Source organism: Onychomys torridus, chromosome 19, assembly GCF_903995425.1.
Source record: "Onychomys torridus chromosome 19, mOncTor1.1, whole genome shotgun sequence".
Lineage (NCBI taxonomy): Eukaryota > Metazoa > Chordata > Mammalia > Rodentia > Cricetidae > Onychomys > Onychomys torridus.
The window spans coordinates 9,178,872-9,195,343 of NC_050461.1; the positions used below are offsets into that span (position 1 = coordinate 9,178,872).

The 16,472-nt window shown below is 43.0% G+C and overlaps 1 protein-coding gene across 1 annotated transcript in view; it reads left to right on the forward strand.

Moving 5' to 3' along the window:
- The first annotated feature begins 3,457 nt into the window (after positions 1 to 3,457).
- The window catches only part of Armc2 (armadillo repeat containing 2), a 117,997-nt gene continuing 104,982 nt past the window's right edge, over positions 3,458 to 16,472 (forward strand). Inside the window, exons 1-3 of the mRNA XM_036168994.1 lie at positions 3,458 to 3,625; positions 10,236 to 10,491; positions 15,389 to 15,461. Coding sequence (XP_036024887.1) covers positions 10,274 to 10,491; positions 15,389 to 15,461 — 291 coding nt within the window. The 5' untranslated portion in view covers positions 3,458 to 3,625; positions 10,236 to 10,273. The remainder of the gene's footprint in view (positions 3,626 to 10,235; positions 10,492 to 15,388; positions 15,462 to 16,472) is intronic.

Genomic DNA, 16,472 nt, shown 5'->3' on the forward strand with positions numbered 1-16,472 from the left:
TTGTGTGATAAATATAATTAAATGACTGAACATCTTGAAGTGAGTATTAGAATTTTAAGTTGGCAGTCTTTACTCATTGCCAGAAGCATGTCTTTCCTAAAATTTACATCTCTGTTATAGTCATAAATTTATGGTGAGGAAGAAATTTGAATGTTAATGAACTATTTATTTATGTCTTTTCAGAGATATACTTAATAGATAAGTCAAAATAAGAAACAGACATTAAGTACAAGGCGTGTGTGGTGTAAACTATAGGCTGTAAGAGCTACTGGCATTTGTAGACAGATTTTCAGATCTCACCCAATCAAATCTGATATTTATTAATTTTAAAAAGAACTGTAACTTTTTGTTTCCTGTGGAAACAAAGGCATAACTTCTCCCCTAACATAACATGCTTTTTGACTTCCCTTTTGAAGAGAAGACATTCTTAAAATATATGGGTTGATTTAATTTAGCAGTTTTTTCTATTATCCAATGTCTCTCTGCAGCTGTTGTTTTTTTTTTGTACACTTAAAAAAAATTCAAAGTCAGCAAAGTACTATACAGGATCCAGATGTCCTGTGTATTTCCCAGCTTTATATAGCATATTTTTTGTATTACTTTACTCTCTTTAAAGACTTTATTATTTTTAAACAAATTTTTCTATGACTGTTTATACCTCTTTCTAGCTATTGGCCATTCAGCTTTTTGTTACAGCAATCACAATATATTTTCACACAGTGTACAAAATCCCACGACAAGCATCTGCAAATAAAAGCCATCTACAAGTTTATGTTCCTTTGGTGTGTGTGTGTGTGTGTGTGTGTGTGTGTGTGTGTGTAAGAGCACTCATACCTGCTCCCTGGAGCTGGAGTTGCAAATGGTTGCAAGCCACTCTATTTGGGTGTTTGAAACCAAATTCTGATATTTTGTAAGAGCAACAACTAACTGCTAAGCCATCTCTCCAGCCCATCCTTCATTTTATATCAGAGAGTTCACAATATTACATTGTTAATTTACCACTTATACAATTCTCTTGTTAACTCAAAATCCAGAAGTTCTGTGGAACATGTTCAAGTGAAGATTATGAAGTTCCTCTTGATGTCGAGAGCCCACCACAGCCACCCAGAGAGTACTTCCCATTACTATGGAGGAGAGGTTTTGGCCTGAAAGATTACAGTTATGTCGGAAGGACAGACAACTGGACTTTGACACCAAGAACACCAGTTCACATGCCCTTTTACTGGCTGTATGCTTGTGGACAGATTACTTAACCTTCTGACCTCTGATTGATTTCAAACTCAAATAATAATCCTTGGATTAACCTTTCAGGATTATCGTAAATCTAAATAAGACAACAGAATGAAATGTTCCAAAGGAAATCAATTTGGAAACTATAAAGTACTCTATAAATGCCATATGCTTATAATTAATCATTTCTCTTTAAGGTCTATAAAACATGTCGGTAGTTTTGAAGTTATCCTTTTTACAAAAGCCATCTGTGTAGAATCCTGTTAAAAAGCCACCAGATACCTCGAGGAGCAGCCATATCAGCCACACAGGCCTCTACTGTGGTAGCCTAAATATTTTCCCATACACTGATTTCCCATACACAATTTGGCATTATTTCTTCAAGTAATTGTTCCCTGTTATTCTTTTCAGTTATTCTAGCTTGCTTGACTGACATCTGGCCTACTAGGTTGACTAGCTTCATATTTCAATGGTATGCCTACAAGGTCTAGTTTGGACCAACAACCTAGACACAAGACTGTAGCTAACAATTATTGATATAACCAGCTTGCTTTTGTTGGTTTATTTGTTTTGTCTTTTGAGGAAAGGTCGCATGCTGTAGCCCAGGCTAGTCTTGAACTTGTGGTAATCTTCCTAACTAAATTTCCTAAATGCTGGGGTTATAGGCCTGAGGCCATGTCTGGTTTACAGGTTTTTAAGCTGATGTTTCAATGGTGATGTTAATTTTGTTTTTCAAGACAGGGTTTTTCTGTGCAGGAACTTTCTCTGTAGACCAGGATGGCCTCAAACTCAGAGATCTGCCTGCTTTTGCCTCCTGAATGCTCAGATCAAAGGCGTGCCCCACCACTGCCTGGCTTGGAGATGAAAATTTCATAGTTAGTCAACTTACTGCAGCTTTTGGGAAGGCTCACTGCAGACCTCACTGTGGGGTGAGGTTTAGAGAGTTGAAAAGTGAACTTCTACTGGCGATTGTAGTTTGATACATTTGATGTTTCTCACCAGACATCACTTAGAAAGACGTTGAGGTTGAGTTAATATCGGATTATCAGTCATATAATAGCAGAAACATTAGAACATGCTACCTAACTCTCCACCTAGGTGAGATAAACAGCACTGTATTTTGAAAGACCACCAAGAGACCAAATGGAGTTATATTTTATCACATCTCACAAACTGTGAAATCAAAATGCTGATTATGGCTTCCTATGCAACAGGCGATGTCCTTTTGCATAAGGGAGTCCTGGGGGCTAGTAAGTGGGACTTCATAGGACAGACCCTGTTGAATCGCTGTTGGGGATTTCAAACCCAACGAACATGAATATTCCATTTCGGGTCCTAAACTTAATCAACCACTGAATTTTCAGTGTCTGTGATGTGGGAAATCTTGTTCAGCACTTGGAAAACTTTTTCCTTCTTTAGTTCCACGTGTCATTTCTCATCAAACGTAATGTGTGTGCAAAATAGATGCAATTTAGTCATTCTCTACAGGACGCTTGGCACCATGGGATATGGCAGTTTTCCAGTGTTGACAACACTTGCTCTGATAATCCCTATATTTATAAACCATTGTGTAAACCTAGAGCTTATGCCTGGCTTGTATCTCACAAGTGTCACTAATGATTCGGTATAGGAGCAGACAGAATTTGAACTAAAAACATAAACATGGGACTCCTTCCCTCCCCTTTGGGCCTGGGCTGTAGTGATTGGCTACAGCAACCCTCGACAACGATAATCGCTCTGGTGCTCACCTAAACTGACCTCGGGGTCCCTAGCTGTTCTGTTGCTCTGTAAATTGTTGAGTGCTGCACAAATGCACGGAGTTAAAGATATCTAACAGGTTAGCATTCCCTGCTACGTTCACAGCGCTTTATATTTATTTTGTCACAGCACAACATTCAGCTAGACACACACAGGGTAACACCCTCCTCCCTTATGTGTAAGAGAGGAGAGGTTAAGAAACAGATTCCAGGTACATGTTGACATCCATAATCAGAAACCGACTCTTTCCTCTGCTGTTTAGTGGAGGCTGGAGATCTCACGGGGAGAAGCAAACATCATTGAATACCGGAGGGCATCCTCCCGCGGGCGCTCCCAAACCCGCCTTCGCCCCGCCTCGGCGCTGCTACGCAGGCGCAGCGGGATTGGCGCAGGCTCGGTGGTGGAGAGTGGAGTAGGGCCGCCCCGCCCCGCCCCGCCCCGCCCCGCCCCTCTGTCGCTGCTGCCTTGGAGGACCAGCTGATCTCCCTCCGCGGGGGTCTGTGCTTCCAGCCCTCGTCACAGGTGCTCTGAGTTGAGCCCGGAGTCCCCTTCTCAGCACCAACTCCAGCGCATCCCGCATCCCATCACTCCGTGGCGCCGAGGGTCTGCAGGCTGACCGCCCCGCCTGCAGCAGAAGGTGGTTTGTGTACGGTTACCATGGAGACGCTAGTCAGCAGGGCAAAGCCAGGGCGCGGGAGGGCGGGAGGGCAAGGTGAGGATGCTGCGACGCTCGGCCCTAACCTGGACCGATGGAGGAGCGGGCTTTGCCCTGAGTGACAGAGCTGCTCTGCGCGTGGGAGGTGAGGAGTCCCTCGCAGGTTCACCAGGGAACCCCCTCCCCAACACACACACACACACACACACACACACACACACACACACACACACACACCCCGCTGTTGTTTTCTTTTCTGTCCCCATAGGGTCGAGTGGTACTGCTGCATACTCTCAGGTCCTCACAGGTGTTAGATTCTGAAAAACTGAGCATTTAGTCAGTCGCCTGGTATTTAATAACAGCAGCTCAGTAACACTGAATGAGAGAGTTGTAGACAGGTAACCTAGCCAAGAACATAGACAGCAAACTTGAACTTTTTTAGGTAACAGATGCGTCCAAGAGGAACAGTATTAATTACATCATATGTGTGCAGAGTGCCTCTTATGACCCATACCATGAATATTACAGCAGGTTGTTACATCCCATCCCAACTTCAAATTCTTTTAGCTTGGTATAAAAGCAAGTCACACTATTTGTATCCTATTTTGTTAATCTCTAAGGTTCTGACTCCCACTTAGTGTTGATTTAGTATACCTGACATTCTGTAATGACATTAATGAAAAAAAAAAAAACTTTCTGTTTTTATCAAGGACAGCACTCCACTTGAAAATTTAAATTTGTGATATACATGAAAACACTAAACAAATTTCATTCTATTTTTTGAATTCTCTTATTAGTGCATATTTTCATTCATAAGAATTTTTTTCTGCTTCTCTTTATCACATAGCACTTGGACAGTAGTTTTTAATGTTTCTAAGGTCTCAGCACTGTGCTAAAGCATATGGGCCATTTCGTGCAATGCTAAAAACTGCCGTAAGAGGCCATCACTGTCCGTGATTTTTATAGAAGAGCACACAAGCATAGAGATGTTCAATACTCTGTCCCAGGTCACAGAGCTGTGATTCAACAGAGGACTTAAACATTTGCTCTGACATCTAAGCACTTTTCTTGTGCCTTTTTGGATGCTCATATTAACACCAAAGTAACTCAGTCATGGAAAGGAGCCTGAGTGATTTGCTGGGAAAGGAGTGTGCACCCACAAACACTGATTTTGGCAGTGTTGATAGGGTAATGCTATACTTAGCATGAAAGTCTGGTTCAGGTGCTGTTAGTAGCAAAAGTAAAGATAGGTTTGTTTTTTTTTAAAGGTGTATTTATTCTTGTTTTATGTGTATGAGTGTTTGCCTGTTTGTATGTATGTGCACCATGTGCATGCAGTACCCTCTGAGGTCAGAAGAGGGCGTCAAATTCCCTGGAACTGCAATTGCTGCCATGTAAGTCTTTATAATTAGGTATAAAACCATGTAAATAGTGACTTTGAATTTCTTTCACATCAATAAGAAACATTTTGTTTTAAAAATAACACATGGGGCTGGAGAGATGACTCAGTGGTTAAGAGCACTGGTTGCTCCTCCTGAGGACCAGGGTTTGATTCCCAGCATCTACATGGTGGCTCACAACCACTTGCAAACCCAGTTCCAGGGAATGCAGTGTTGTCTTCTGGCTTCTGCAGGCATTGCACGCATGGGGTGCATCGGCATTTTCACAGGCAAAATGCCCATACACACAAAAACAACAACAACAACAACAACAGTTACTGCTTCAGACTTGCTACAGATGCCACCCATCCTCTCGTAGTCCCGTTGGATGCCACAGACTGAAGACAGTCTGATGCGAGACGGAAAGTAGCTTCCCTCTTCTCTGCAGACTGCTCCTCTCCCCTGGTTTCTTCTGGAAGGGCTCCTGGCCTCTCTCTGAGCCCTGTAGGTCTGCCTATTCTGTGCTGCCTCGGGCCTCTTCCCATCTTCTTACATACCTGTTCCTTAACATATTAGTAGCTAAACTAAATTTAGAAATGTTCACTAGTTTGCGTAAACTGGTGACAATTGTGGTTCTTTTGGTAAAGAGGATGTTTTGTTTTGTTTTTACAGTGGTTAAGTTACAAGTTACTATCCGTTAAGTTGTAAGTTATCAGTGGGTTTAGTCAACTTGGAAAATAAGTACTAAGAGTGTGAACATCTGTTTACAACAAAGCCTGCCGGAACCCTAACACAATCACACTACAGAAATCTTCATTTTATGAAGCCTTTCCGCGTGGGAGCAGGTTCGTTCCACGGCCCACTGCTCTTCTAATCTCTTTCCTCCCTTGGTGACATTGTCAATCCTGGATCTCAGGCTGCCCGTCCATGGCTCGCTGATCATAGCATTTGTCCAGGCCCATACTTTTGGGCAGCTGGAAAGAGAGAGGGAGCTTTATTTGAACTCACGTTGCCACACAGCCTCACAAATCAGATGTCAATATGAAGTCCCATATACTTTTATGATCTACCATGGCAGACATCTCCAGTTAAAGAAGCCATGTAGCCTTCATCTGGGAATTTTTTAGCTCAAGTATGTATGGTCTCCAGTTGGGACACTCTGGAGGGTTGGGGTTCAGAGTCCCAGGGTAGGGACCGACACCAGATGATGAGCGACTAGTTCTAACACTTTGGACTTCATGGAGTCTGTGCAGAGGCCTCCAAACTCAGTGTAAAGGTGTGGGAAAGGCATGCCCAGGAAGGGTCTTGAGGAGGTGATTCTGGGGGAGAGTGGGAGACGGAGTTATATAAACTGCCCAGTTTTGTCTCCTTTCCTCTCTTCCACCTGCCCACCCTTGCCGAGTGACATCAGCCTTGAAGATCTTCAGTCTGTGCATCAGCTTGTGTTTTGTTTCTTTCTGACATGTCACTCTCCCTCTGGTCCCCATCCAGACTTTACGCCTGCAGCGCTGCTGGCCCACCCATAGCCACGCATGCTCCGGATGCTATTTCTTGGCTTCCTCAGGGTTCTCTCCTCCAGGGCCACTGTCAGGTCCTCAAAGTCAGCCTATTTTCCAGAACCTAGCTCAAGCGCTGCTGCCTCCAGAAGCCTTCTCCTAATCTGAAATCATTTTTGGTTGGGCAATCACATGTCCATTTATGTCGATTTTCATTGCCCCCTCAATTTCTTCTTTATATTGAAATTGTTTGGATACAAGTAAAGCTGACACTCAGCTGGTGCATACTGAGGAGACTTCCCTTGTAGGGAAAATGTTGGAGTATTTTTATACTGATAGGGAAGTATTGCAACCCACAATTTCCAAACATGGCCTCCAACCACCCATCTAGGTCTATAATAGCTTGGCCAACAGTCCTGGGCATATGGCATCGATTTCCCCTCACTATTGCTTTGAGTTTATCTACCTCATAGGATTGCCACAGATTTGCTGAGATGATGTACTCAAGAGGACCTAGCACATTGTTTTCTATTAAAGTAAATGCTTCACTAATGTTGGAGATCCAGCTTACTTAGCGCAAAGGCAGAGTTTTAATGTTTTCTGTGTTCCCAGAGATCTAGGTGGAGGCCTCTGCCTATAGGAAACACACTGCCTTTGTGTCCATTGATTATCTCTGGTAGAATGAACCTGCTCCCACCAAGATTATCTCTGGTAGAATGAACCTGCTCCTGTTGGTGGGAAGGGTTCATTAAATGAAGATTTCTGTAGTGTGATTGTGTTAGGGTTCCAGCAGGCTTTGTTGTAAACAGATGTTCACACTCTTAGTACTTATTTTCCAAGTTGACTAAACCCACTGACAATTTACAACTTAACTGATAATAACTTGTATCTTAACCACTGTAAAAAAAACAAAACATCCTCTTTACCAAAAGAACCACAATTGTTACCACTTTATCCATATTAGTAAACCTTTCTAAGTTTGATTTAGCTAATAATATGTTAACATTAATATTAATTAACTTTAACTATTAATAACCAGAGATAAATGGCACAGGTCATATTATTATTGTACCCATTCTTACTAAATAGCAAAGCGGCACTTGGGAGGAGTCAGAGAAAGTTGTGAACATTTATACACATTTTAAAAATGATTACTTCGTGTATATGGATGTTTTTTCTGCATGAATATCTGTCCATCGTGTGTGTGCAGTGCCCAAGGAGGCCAGAAGATGCCCTTAGACAACCTGGGACGAGGGCTGTAGACAGTTGTGATCTACCATGTGGGTGCTGGGAACCAAACCCAGGTCCTCTGGAAGAGCAACCAGTGCTCTTAACTGCTGAACCATCAATCACTCCAGCCCTGACACTGGTTTTTGTTTTTGTTTTGTTTTTAACCCCTTTACCTACATTTTCCCCACAGACATTTGGTCAGTCTAGTTACCTATAGATGCAAATATTTTACAGAACTCCTAGAAGATTGCCTGAGTTCTTGCGCCGTTGCTCAGAGTATTTTTCGATGCACACCAACAGTAGGCAGAGAGGACTGTGGGTCAGGAGCAAGGGGCCTTTATTACTTCCCAAGCACTCTGTTGAATCTTTATTGGTTTTGCCTGATTCCCTGGGGCATTGATGGACTCATTAGCACTGTGCAAGGCTGAAGGCACAGACAACCTGATTAGTGTCTGGAAAGAAACCTCTTTACTGGGTAGAAACTTCTAAGTCACATGATTTCAAGTGCCCATGGCTTTTGCTTCCTTTTGTGGGTGTCGGGGAGCAGAATCAGGGCCTTTGGAGTTCTAAGCCCATGCTCCACCATTGTCCCACACCACAAGCCTTTCAAAGAGTCTTTCAAAGTCAAGTCAACACACCTGCTATGACCACTTGTTATGTTAAAAATATACATAAGTATATATTAATATACATGAAATAGAAATAAATGTATACAGATGTGTGTACACCTAAAGCATTTTATAAATTTTGAAACAAATCCAATTGAAAGTCATTGATAATCTAACCATGTCAGAAGTGTTAGAAGTGTAATGTCTTAGGCCTGCCATAGCTTTTGATAGTTGTGTGTGTGTGTGTGTGTGTGTGTGTGTATGTGTGTGTGTGTATATATATATAAAATTCTGGCGTCCTTGTTTAAACTCAAAATCCTGAATTACAAAACCTCCTAAAATAGGATTGCTCAGGCAGCTTTAGTGAAACACCTGGTGTTTTGTATGCGAAGAACGACATTGTTTGTATTTTCAGAAGCTTGTGGGGTGGAGCCCAGTAGAACTAACTGAATGATCCTGCCGTTGTTGGTTAAAAGCTCAGTTCTAGAAGGGGTCATATGTAGCAAATTTATCTGCCTAAGGAACCACTTGCTTATGGAAATAGGATCTTTTCTGTTTCCTTGCATGGGTCACAAAACATTTTCGTTTTAGTAGAAGCCCAAAGTTCTAAAGTTGGATGGCTGAGATGCCTGAATAATGTATAGGCTTCTGTCTCTGGGAGTACATTTGTGTAGGGTTGGGTTTTTATTTTTTATTTCTTAGGATTGGGGTTAGTTTTTTGTTGTTGTTTTTTTTTATTTATTTTTGTTTTAGGATTAGAGGTTTTATTAAAATAATGAATACTTTGATACCAAATACTATTTAGAATATGTTTTTAAAAATCTGGACCATTTGTCAGCTTAGGCTGGTCTCTGTGGGCCAGGCTGAACCATTGTTGGTCTAGTTTGGTCTCTGTGGACCACATTAGGCCATTGTCGGATTAGGCTGGTTACTGTGGGTCACGTTGACATCTGAGAAGGATCTGCTGTCTCATGGCCCTGCTGCATGGCTTTAAGTATTTGATAGACTGGGAGAAGAATACTAGATATTAATATGTGGTATTTATACACCAAGGGCAATATCCTAATTGAAGATTATTTGAATTGATTCATTCAAAAGTAAAATGGACAGTATGGGAATGAGCCATTCTTGGGGGGTTTGTTGGAGAACAAATGCAGTTTGGAAGGATGTCCCATCAGTCTCCAGTTTAACCTATGTAAGCCCTTTGTATAGGGGGTGGTGGGGATGGGGAAAAGCTTAGTTAAAACTTTTAATGGAACTCCCAATGCTTTCAGGTAGGTTTATGGGTATGAGGTGAGGGTTGGCGCTGGTGCTGGTGCTGGCGCTGGGCTGGGGCGGGGCTGGGCTGGGGCTAGGGGTGGTGCTGGCACTGGGCTAGGGCGTGGCTAGGGGAAGGGCAGGGGTGGCACTGGGTTGGGCGGGGCTGGGGCGGGGCTGAGGCGGGGCTGAGGCGGGGCTAGGGCTGGCACTGAGCTGGAGCTGGGCTGGGGCGGGGCTGGGGCGGGGCTGGGGTGGGGCTGGGGTGGGGCTCAGTAAAGTACTGATAGCAGTAGGCCCTGGCTTTGGTCGTGTGTGTGTGTGTGTGTGTGTGTGTGTGTGTGTGTGTGTGTGTGTGTGTGCGTGTGCGTGTGCGTGTGCGTGTGCGTGTGTGTGTGTGTGTGTGTGTCACGCGCTGCACTCCCAGCTTTTTTAATGGGTTCTGGGGATTTGAACCTGAGTCCTCATGCTCGCGCAGCCATTCACCAAGACACCTCCCCAGCCCCCACTGTGTTCATTTTTGGGTGTGTATAAAGGTGTAGCTTAGTTTATGGATGCGTGCGTTTCTTTCTAATGTACTGGCTACAAATGAGCTTGTGTTCTTTGTATCCTGTATTTGCAGGGTGTGTCTCTGAAGACCGTTTTAAGTTGAAAGGAAAGATGCTGTCACCCAATGGTCAGAAGTTAGAAAAGCTGGATCCCTTTCACCGACCTTTGCTGTCCAAGCAGAAGACCAGTGCGGAAATCATCAGTGAAGCGCGGAATGCCTTAAGATCAGTTAGAACCCAAAGGCCATTCACACCCCGGGAAGACCAGAGGAAGCTGTTTGGGCCTGCCTCATCAAGGACCCCAGAAAACAGACCTCCCTCCTCCTTCAGGTACCGACCCTTGGCTTTGGTATGTACACACAGACATTTAGGCCACCAGATTACATTTTCTCTATCCAGCCTTCCCTCCCCTAACACCTGCCAATCATTGATCATTTTACTGTCTCTAAAGTCCTGCGTTTCCCAGGATACCATATAGCAGGCATCATGCCTATGGAGCCCTTTCTAATTGGCTACTTTCTCTGACGTATTCAAATTGATGCTTTCTGGATGGTTTTTCATGGCTTGCTGGCTCATTGCTTTTTAGTACCTAATGAAGTTGCATCATCTGATTGCACCCTGTTCTCACACTTGAGTACTTCCAATGGAAGTTCTGGTTCCACAGCCCATGCCCATCAATGCTCTAACCCTCCATGTGCATGTTTTGAAGGAGGTTCAAGTTCTCAGATTCTTTGAGTAACTGCCAAGGACCCCATGGCAGGGACAGATGGTGAGAATATGTTTGTAAGAAAGCACCAAGCGGCGGCTCTCCACTGTGCGTTTCCCCGAGCATTAAGTGAGCATTGCTGTTCTGTTGCATTCCCCGCGATCTGGACCCTGACTCTTTGGTAGGTGTGTGGCTGTATCTTGTGCTGATTTGCATCTTTCCCCGGTGACGTGATGCAGAGCATCTTTTCATGCGCTTGCTCGCCATCTGTGTGTCTTCTTTGGTCAGGCATCTGTTCAAGTCTGCGGCCCAGTTTCTAAATTGGGTTGTTTGTGTTCTTGTTGAGATTTAAGAATTCTTTGAGTAGCTTGGATAGCAGTCTTTTATCTTATCCATCTTTTGCAAGTTGTTTTTTTTTTTTTTTTTTCCTATCAGACTTGGAGTTCTTATTCTCTTGACTGTCTTCTGTGGAGCAGATGTTTTTAATTTTAGTATAGTTTTGCTGAGCAGCTTTCTGTCCTGAAACATGACATCACTGCTGTATATAAAAGTCATCACCTTATCCCAGTTTACCTAGACTTTCTTCTATGCTATCTTGTAGAGGTTTTATAATTTTGAGTCTTACATTTGGGTCTGAAATTGAATTTCAGTTCTTTTCTGGGTTGAGCGTCAAGTCTGCCTCCCCATTGTGTGTGTGTGTGTGTGTGTGTGTGTGTGTGTGTGTGTGTGTGTAAGATTATCTCTCTGCACCGCACAAAGTCACTGACTTAACAATGGTTCACTGTATAAAGTTTCACTTTATGATGTTGTGGAAGTGGTGGGTATTCAGGAGAAACTAGGCCATGACTTTTGGTATTCTCCTGGGCTAGCCAATGCTGTGGGATGCACTCTTACAATGCTGGGCAACAGTAGCAAACTGCAGCTTCTGACTGGCCACCGGATCCTGAGAGTAAACAACTCAGTTGGTAGTGCACCACCATGACAAGCTCTGATATAGGTGGGTGAGGTGTGCTAAGTACATTTGACTTAACAAAACTTTCGACTTAGGAAGCTTATAGGTCTCTAACTCCACTCAAAGCAAGGAGCAGCTGCATTGCTTGGCTCCTCTGGTGGCCATCATTTAACTGTATGTTTGAAGGTCTGTTTCTGATGATGCTTCTTTCACCAGCATGATAACACTCACTGTCTTGTTACTGGCATTATGGTACGTTCCAAAGTCACGCAGTGTCTGTCTTCTAACTTTGCTCCTGTTTAGTGTTACTGTTGATTATTCCAGGTCTACTTTAGTGTTACTATTGATTATTCTGGATCTACTCTAGTGTTACTATTGATTATTCCGGGTCTACTTTTGTGTTACTGTTGATTATTCCGGGTCTACTTTAGTGTTACTGTTGGTTATTCTGGATCTACTCTAGTGTTACTATTGATTATTCCGGGTCTACTTTAGTGTTACTGTTGATTATTCCAGGTCTACTTTAGTGTTATGTTGATTATTCCAGGTCTACTCTAGTGTTATGTTGATTATTCCGGGTCTACTCTAGTGTTATGTTGATTATTCCGGGTCTACTATATAGTGTTACTATTGATCATTCTGGGTCTACTCTAGTGTTACTGTTGATTATTCTGGGTCTACTTTAATGTTACTATTGATTATTCTGGGTCTACTTTAATGTTGCTGTTGATTATTCTGGGTCTACTTTAGTGTTATTTTGATTATTCTGGGTCTACTCTAGTGTTATGTTGATTATTCTGGGTCTACTTTAGTGTTATTTTGATTATTCTGGGTCTACTTTAGTGTTATGTTGATTATTCTGGGTCTACTCTAGTGTTACTATTGATTATTCCGGGTCTACTCTAGTGTTACTATTGATTATTCCGGGTCTACTCTAGTGTTATGTTGATTATTCCGGGTCTACTCTAGTGTTATGTTGATTATTCCGGGTCTACTCTAGTGTTATGTTGATTATTCCGGGTCTACCTTAATGTTACTATTGATTATTCCGGGTCTACTCTAGTGTTATGTTGATTATTCCGGGTCTACTCTAGTGTTATGTTGATTATTCTGGGTCTACTCTAGTGTTATGTTGATTATTCCGGGTCTACTCTAGTGTTATGTTGATTATTCCGGGTCTACTCTAGTGTTAATGTTGATTATTCCGGGTCTACTCTAGTGTTATGTTGATTATTCCGGGTCTACTCTAGTGTTATGTTGATTATTCTGGGTCTACTCTAGTGTTACTGTTGATTATTCTGGGTCTTTTGCCTCTGCATATACACTTCAGATTCAGTTTGTTGATACAAATAACTTTAGGGACTTTAAGATTGCATTGAATCTATAGTGTAAGTTGGAAGCAACACCTTAAAAAAAAAACAACTTTCACCATACGTAATGTTGCAATAAAGAAAACTAATAGTGCAACAATATTGTGTGTTCCTTCCATGAAAATGCTGTGTCTCTCTAGTTAATGCTCCTTTGGTTCCTGTCATTGTGTTTCCATTTTCCTTACAGGTCATGAGTGTTTTGGTGGCTTTACAACCAAGCACTTATTATATTGCATTTTCCTCTCAGTTTCTACCTGTCTATCCTTGTAGGGAAACTGACTTGTATTAATCTTGTATCCTGCAACCCTGCTATAATCCATTATCCATTCAAGGGGGATTGGGATTTTGCCAGTTCTGCATTCTTTCCTGCAGAGAAGATAATGCTTTCTGCAAACAGAGTTCTTTTGTGTCTTCATTTCCTATCTATCTGCCTTTTATTTCCCCGTCTTCCTGAATTAACTGTGACTTCAGTACACTGTTGGAAAGCAGCTGTGAGTGGGGGAGTCCTTTCCTTACCCTTCATCTTAGTGATGATGCTTCAGGCTCCTCTTAGAAAGCATGATGTGAGCTGTGGGGTGTTTACGGATATTCCTTATAAGGTAGAGAAGTTCCCCTCCTTTCCTAGCGTGTGTGTGTGTGTGTGTGTGTGTGTGTGTGTGTGTGTGTGTGTTTATTGATAGAATCATGGGAGTTTTCTTCAATGTTAGTGTGATGGATTATCTTGATTTTTTTCAAGACAATTTCATTTTTAAAGTTTGACTTTTGACCAAGATTCCTAAAGTTAATTCTAGACACTGGGTAAAAAAACTTACTTTGAAATGAAATAGTTAATACCGACTGCCATATCAAGTTTATTCAATACTATTATTACTTGGATAAGGCTTCAGGTATCCTGCAGGCCTACAACTTGCTATGTAGTCAAGAATGACATTGAACGGCTGATCCTTCTGCCCCAACCTTCTGAGTGCTAGGATTACAAGTGTCTGCCAGACATTCAGTTTTAGCCAGTTCTGGAAATGAGCCCAAGGCTTTGTGCATGCTGGACAAGCACTCTACAGACTGAGTACCCCACAGACTGAGCACCCCTCAGACTGAGTACTCTACAGACTGAGTACTTCACAGTCTGAGCACCCCTCAGACTGAGTACCTCACAGACTGAACACCCCACTGACTGAGCACCCCACAGACTGAGTACCCAACATACTGAGCACCCCATAGTCTGAGTATTCTACAGACTGAGCACTCTACAGACTGAGCACCCCAAATACTGAGCACCCCACAGACTGAGCACCCCACAGACTGAGCACCCAACATACTGAGCACCCCACAGACTGAGCACCCCACAGACTGAGTACCTCACAGACTGAGCATCCCATAGTCTTAGTATTCTACAGACTGAGCACCCCACAGACTGAGCACCCCACAGACTGAGCACCCCACAGACTGAGCACCCCACAGACTGAGCACCCAACATACTGAGCACCCCACAGACTGAGCACCCCACAGACTGAGCACCCCACAGACTGAGTACCTCACAGACTGAGCATCCCATAGTCTGAGTATTCTACAGACTGAGCACCCCACAGACTGAGCACCCCACAGACTGAGCACCCCACAGACTGAGCACCCCACAGACTGAGCACCCCACAGACTGAGCACCCAACATACTGAGCACCCCACAGACTGAGCACCCCACAGACTGAGCACCCCACAGACTGAGCACCCCACAGACTGAGCACCCCACAGACTGAGTACCTCACAGACTGAGCACCCCATAGTCTGAGTATTCTACAGACTGAGCACTCTACAGACTGAGCACCCAAAATACTGAGCACCCCACAGACTGAGCACTCTGTTAACCAAGCTACATCTCTGCCCCTCTTTTTATCATTTAAAAATTCACATGAGGACATGTCTTGTCTTATAACTCAGGCTAGTCCTGAGCTCATTGTCCTCCATGTTCTGATCACTGGGGTTGTGGCATGGGCCCCCATATCTAGCTCATCTTTCAATATTTTTAGTCTTCCTAAAAGTAACAGGAAATCGTTGACGGTTTTGAGTGTCAGAACCTGGTTAAATTGCCTCTTATCGGTGTTTCTGCGTGGAGGGCCTTTACTTGAGTTTCAGCTAGAGTTACTAGCGCACACTAGAAGCAGAAGTCCCCCATAAACTAACCCTCTGCACCCTCTCTTCTGCCAGCCTTCATGCGTCCAGCTTTGAGCTAGCCGACTCCAGGCCCATCTCCGGCGCCCGCCTCAGCCCACTCGAGCTGGTGAGTACTTGCTGTCACCACCAGTGAGGTGACGTGATTTGGCCACAAGTACTGGGAACCAGCACTTGTACTGCTCAGGGTATGATCATGGAGGCCCGAGTGCACTAATAATTTAATGTGAGATGCCTTTACACACTTAAATATGATGTTTATTATCTAGTGAAATGCTTCTGTGGTGTGCCTGTGATTTTGTAGTAAAGAAGAATTAAAGTAATTTACTAAACAATATCTCATAATTTTTGTGTTTTAAAATGTTATATACACAGGGGGTGGGGATTTAGCTCAGTGGTAGAGCACTTGCCTAAAAAGCACAAGGCCCTGGGTTCGCTCCTCAGCTCTGGGAGGGGGGGAGTTATACATTGTTTTTGTCTTAATTATTTATAATAAAATTATGTATTATATTTTAAATATATATATAGACTTTATATATTCATACATACATATATACACACACCCATAGGTACATGTACTTTAAAAATTTAAATTATACATACATATGTATGTATGAGAGAGAGCGAGAGAGAGAAAGAGATCTGTTACCAAAATACCCCAACCAAAATTAAAAATGATGATTTTTTTCATCTTTGTTGTCCTTGCCCCGTGGGTTTCTTCTGGCACTTTCTTTTGTTATTTACTCTAGACTCCCAGACCGCCTTGTTTGCACCTTCCCTGTCCCAAGACTCATGTTGTTTGTGCTCTCCACCTCCATTCATCAGACACACCCCCTCTTCCTGCCCTACTACTAATCCCACGTAGATGCACCATGGGATCTGCTTAGATTGTCTCTCTTGGATGATGATCATATCAACCCTGTTCACAGCTGACTCTTGAGTTGATAAGGACCAACGATGCTTGCTTCATCTTGCCTGTATCATTTTGTGTTTCCTTCTTGATAACAACAGTCTTATGTTCTTAGTTTTGTATTAGTTCTCTTTCAACCTCCAACTGCCCCGACCCATCCAAATCATCTTTGTGTGTTTGGAGACACGGGCATCCTATCAAGTCAACTCA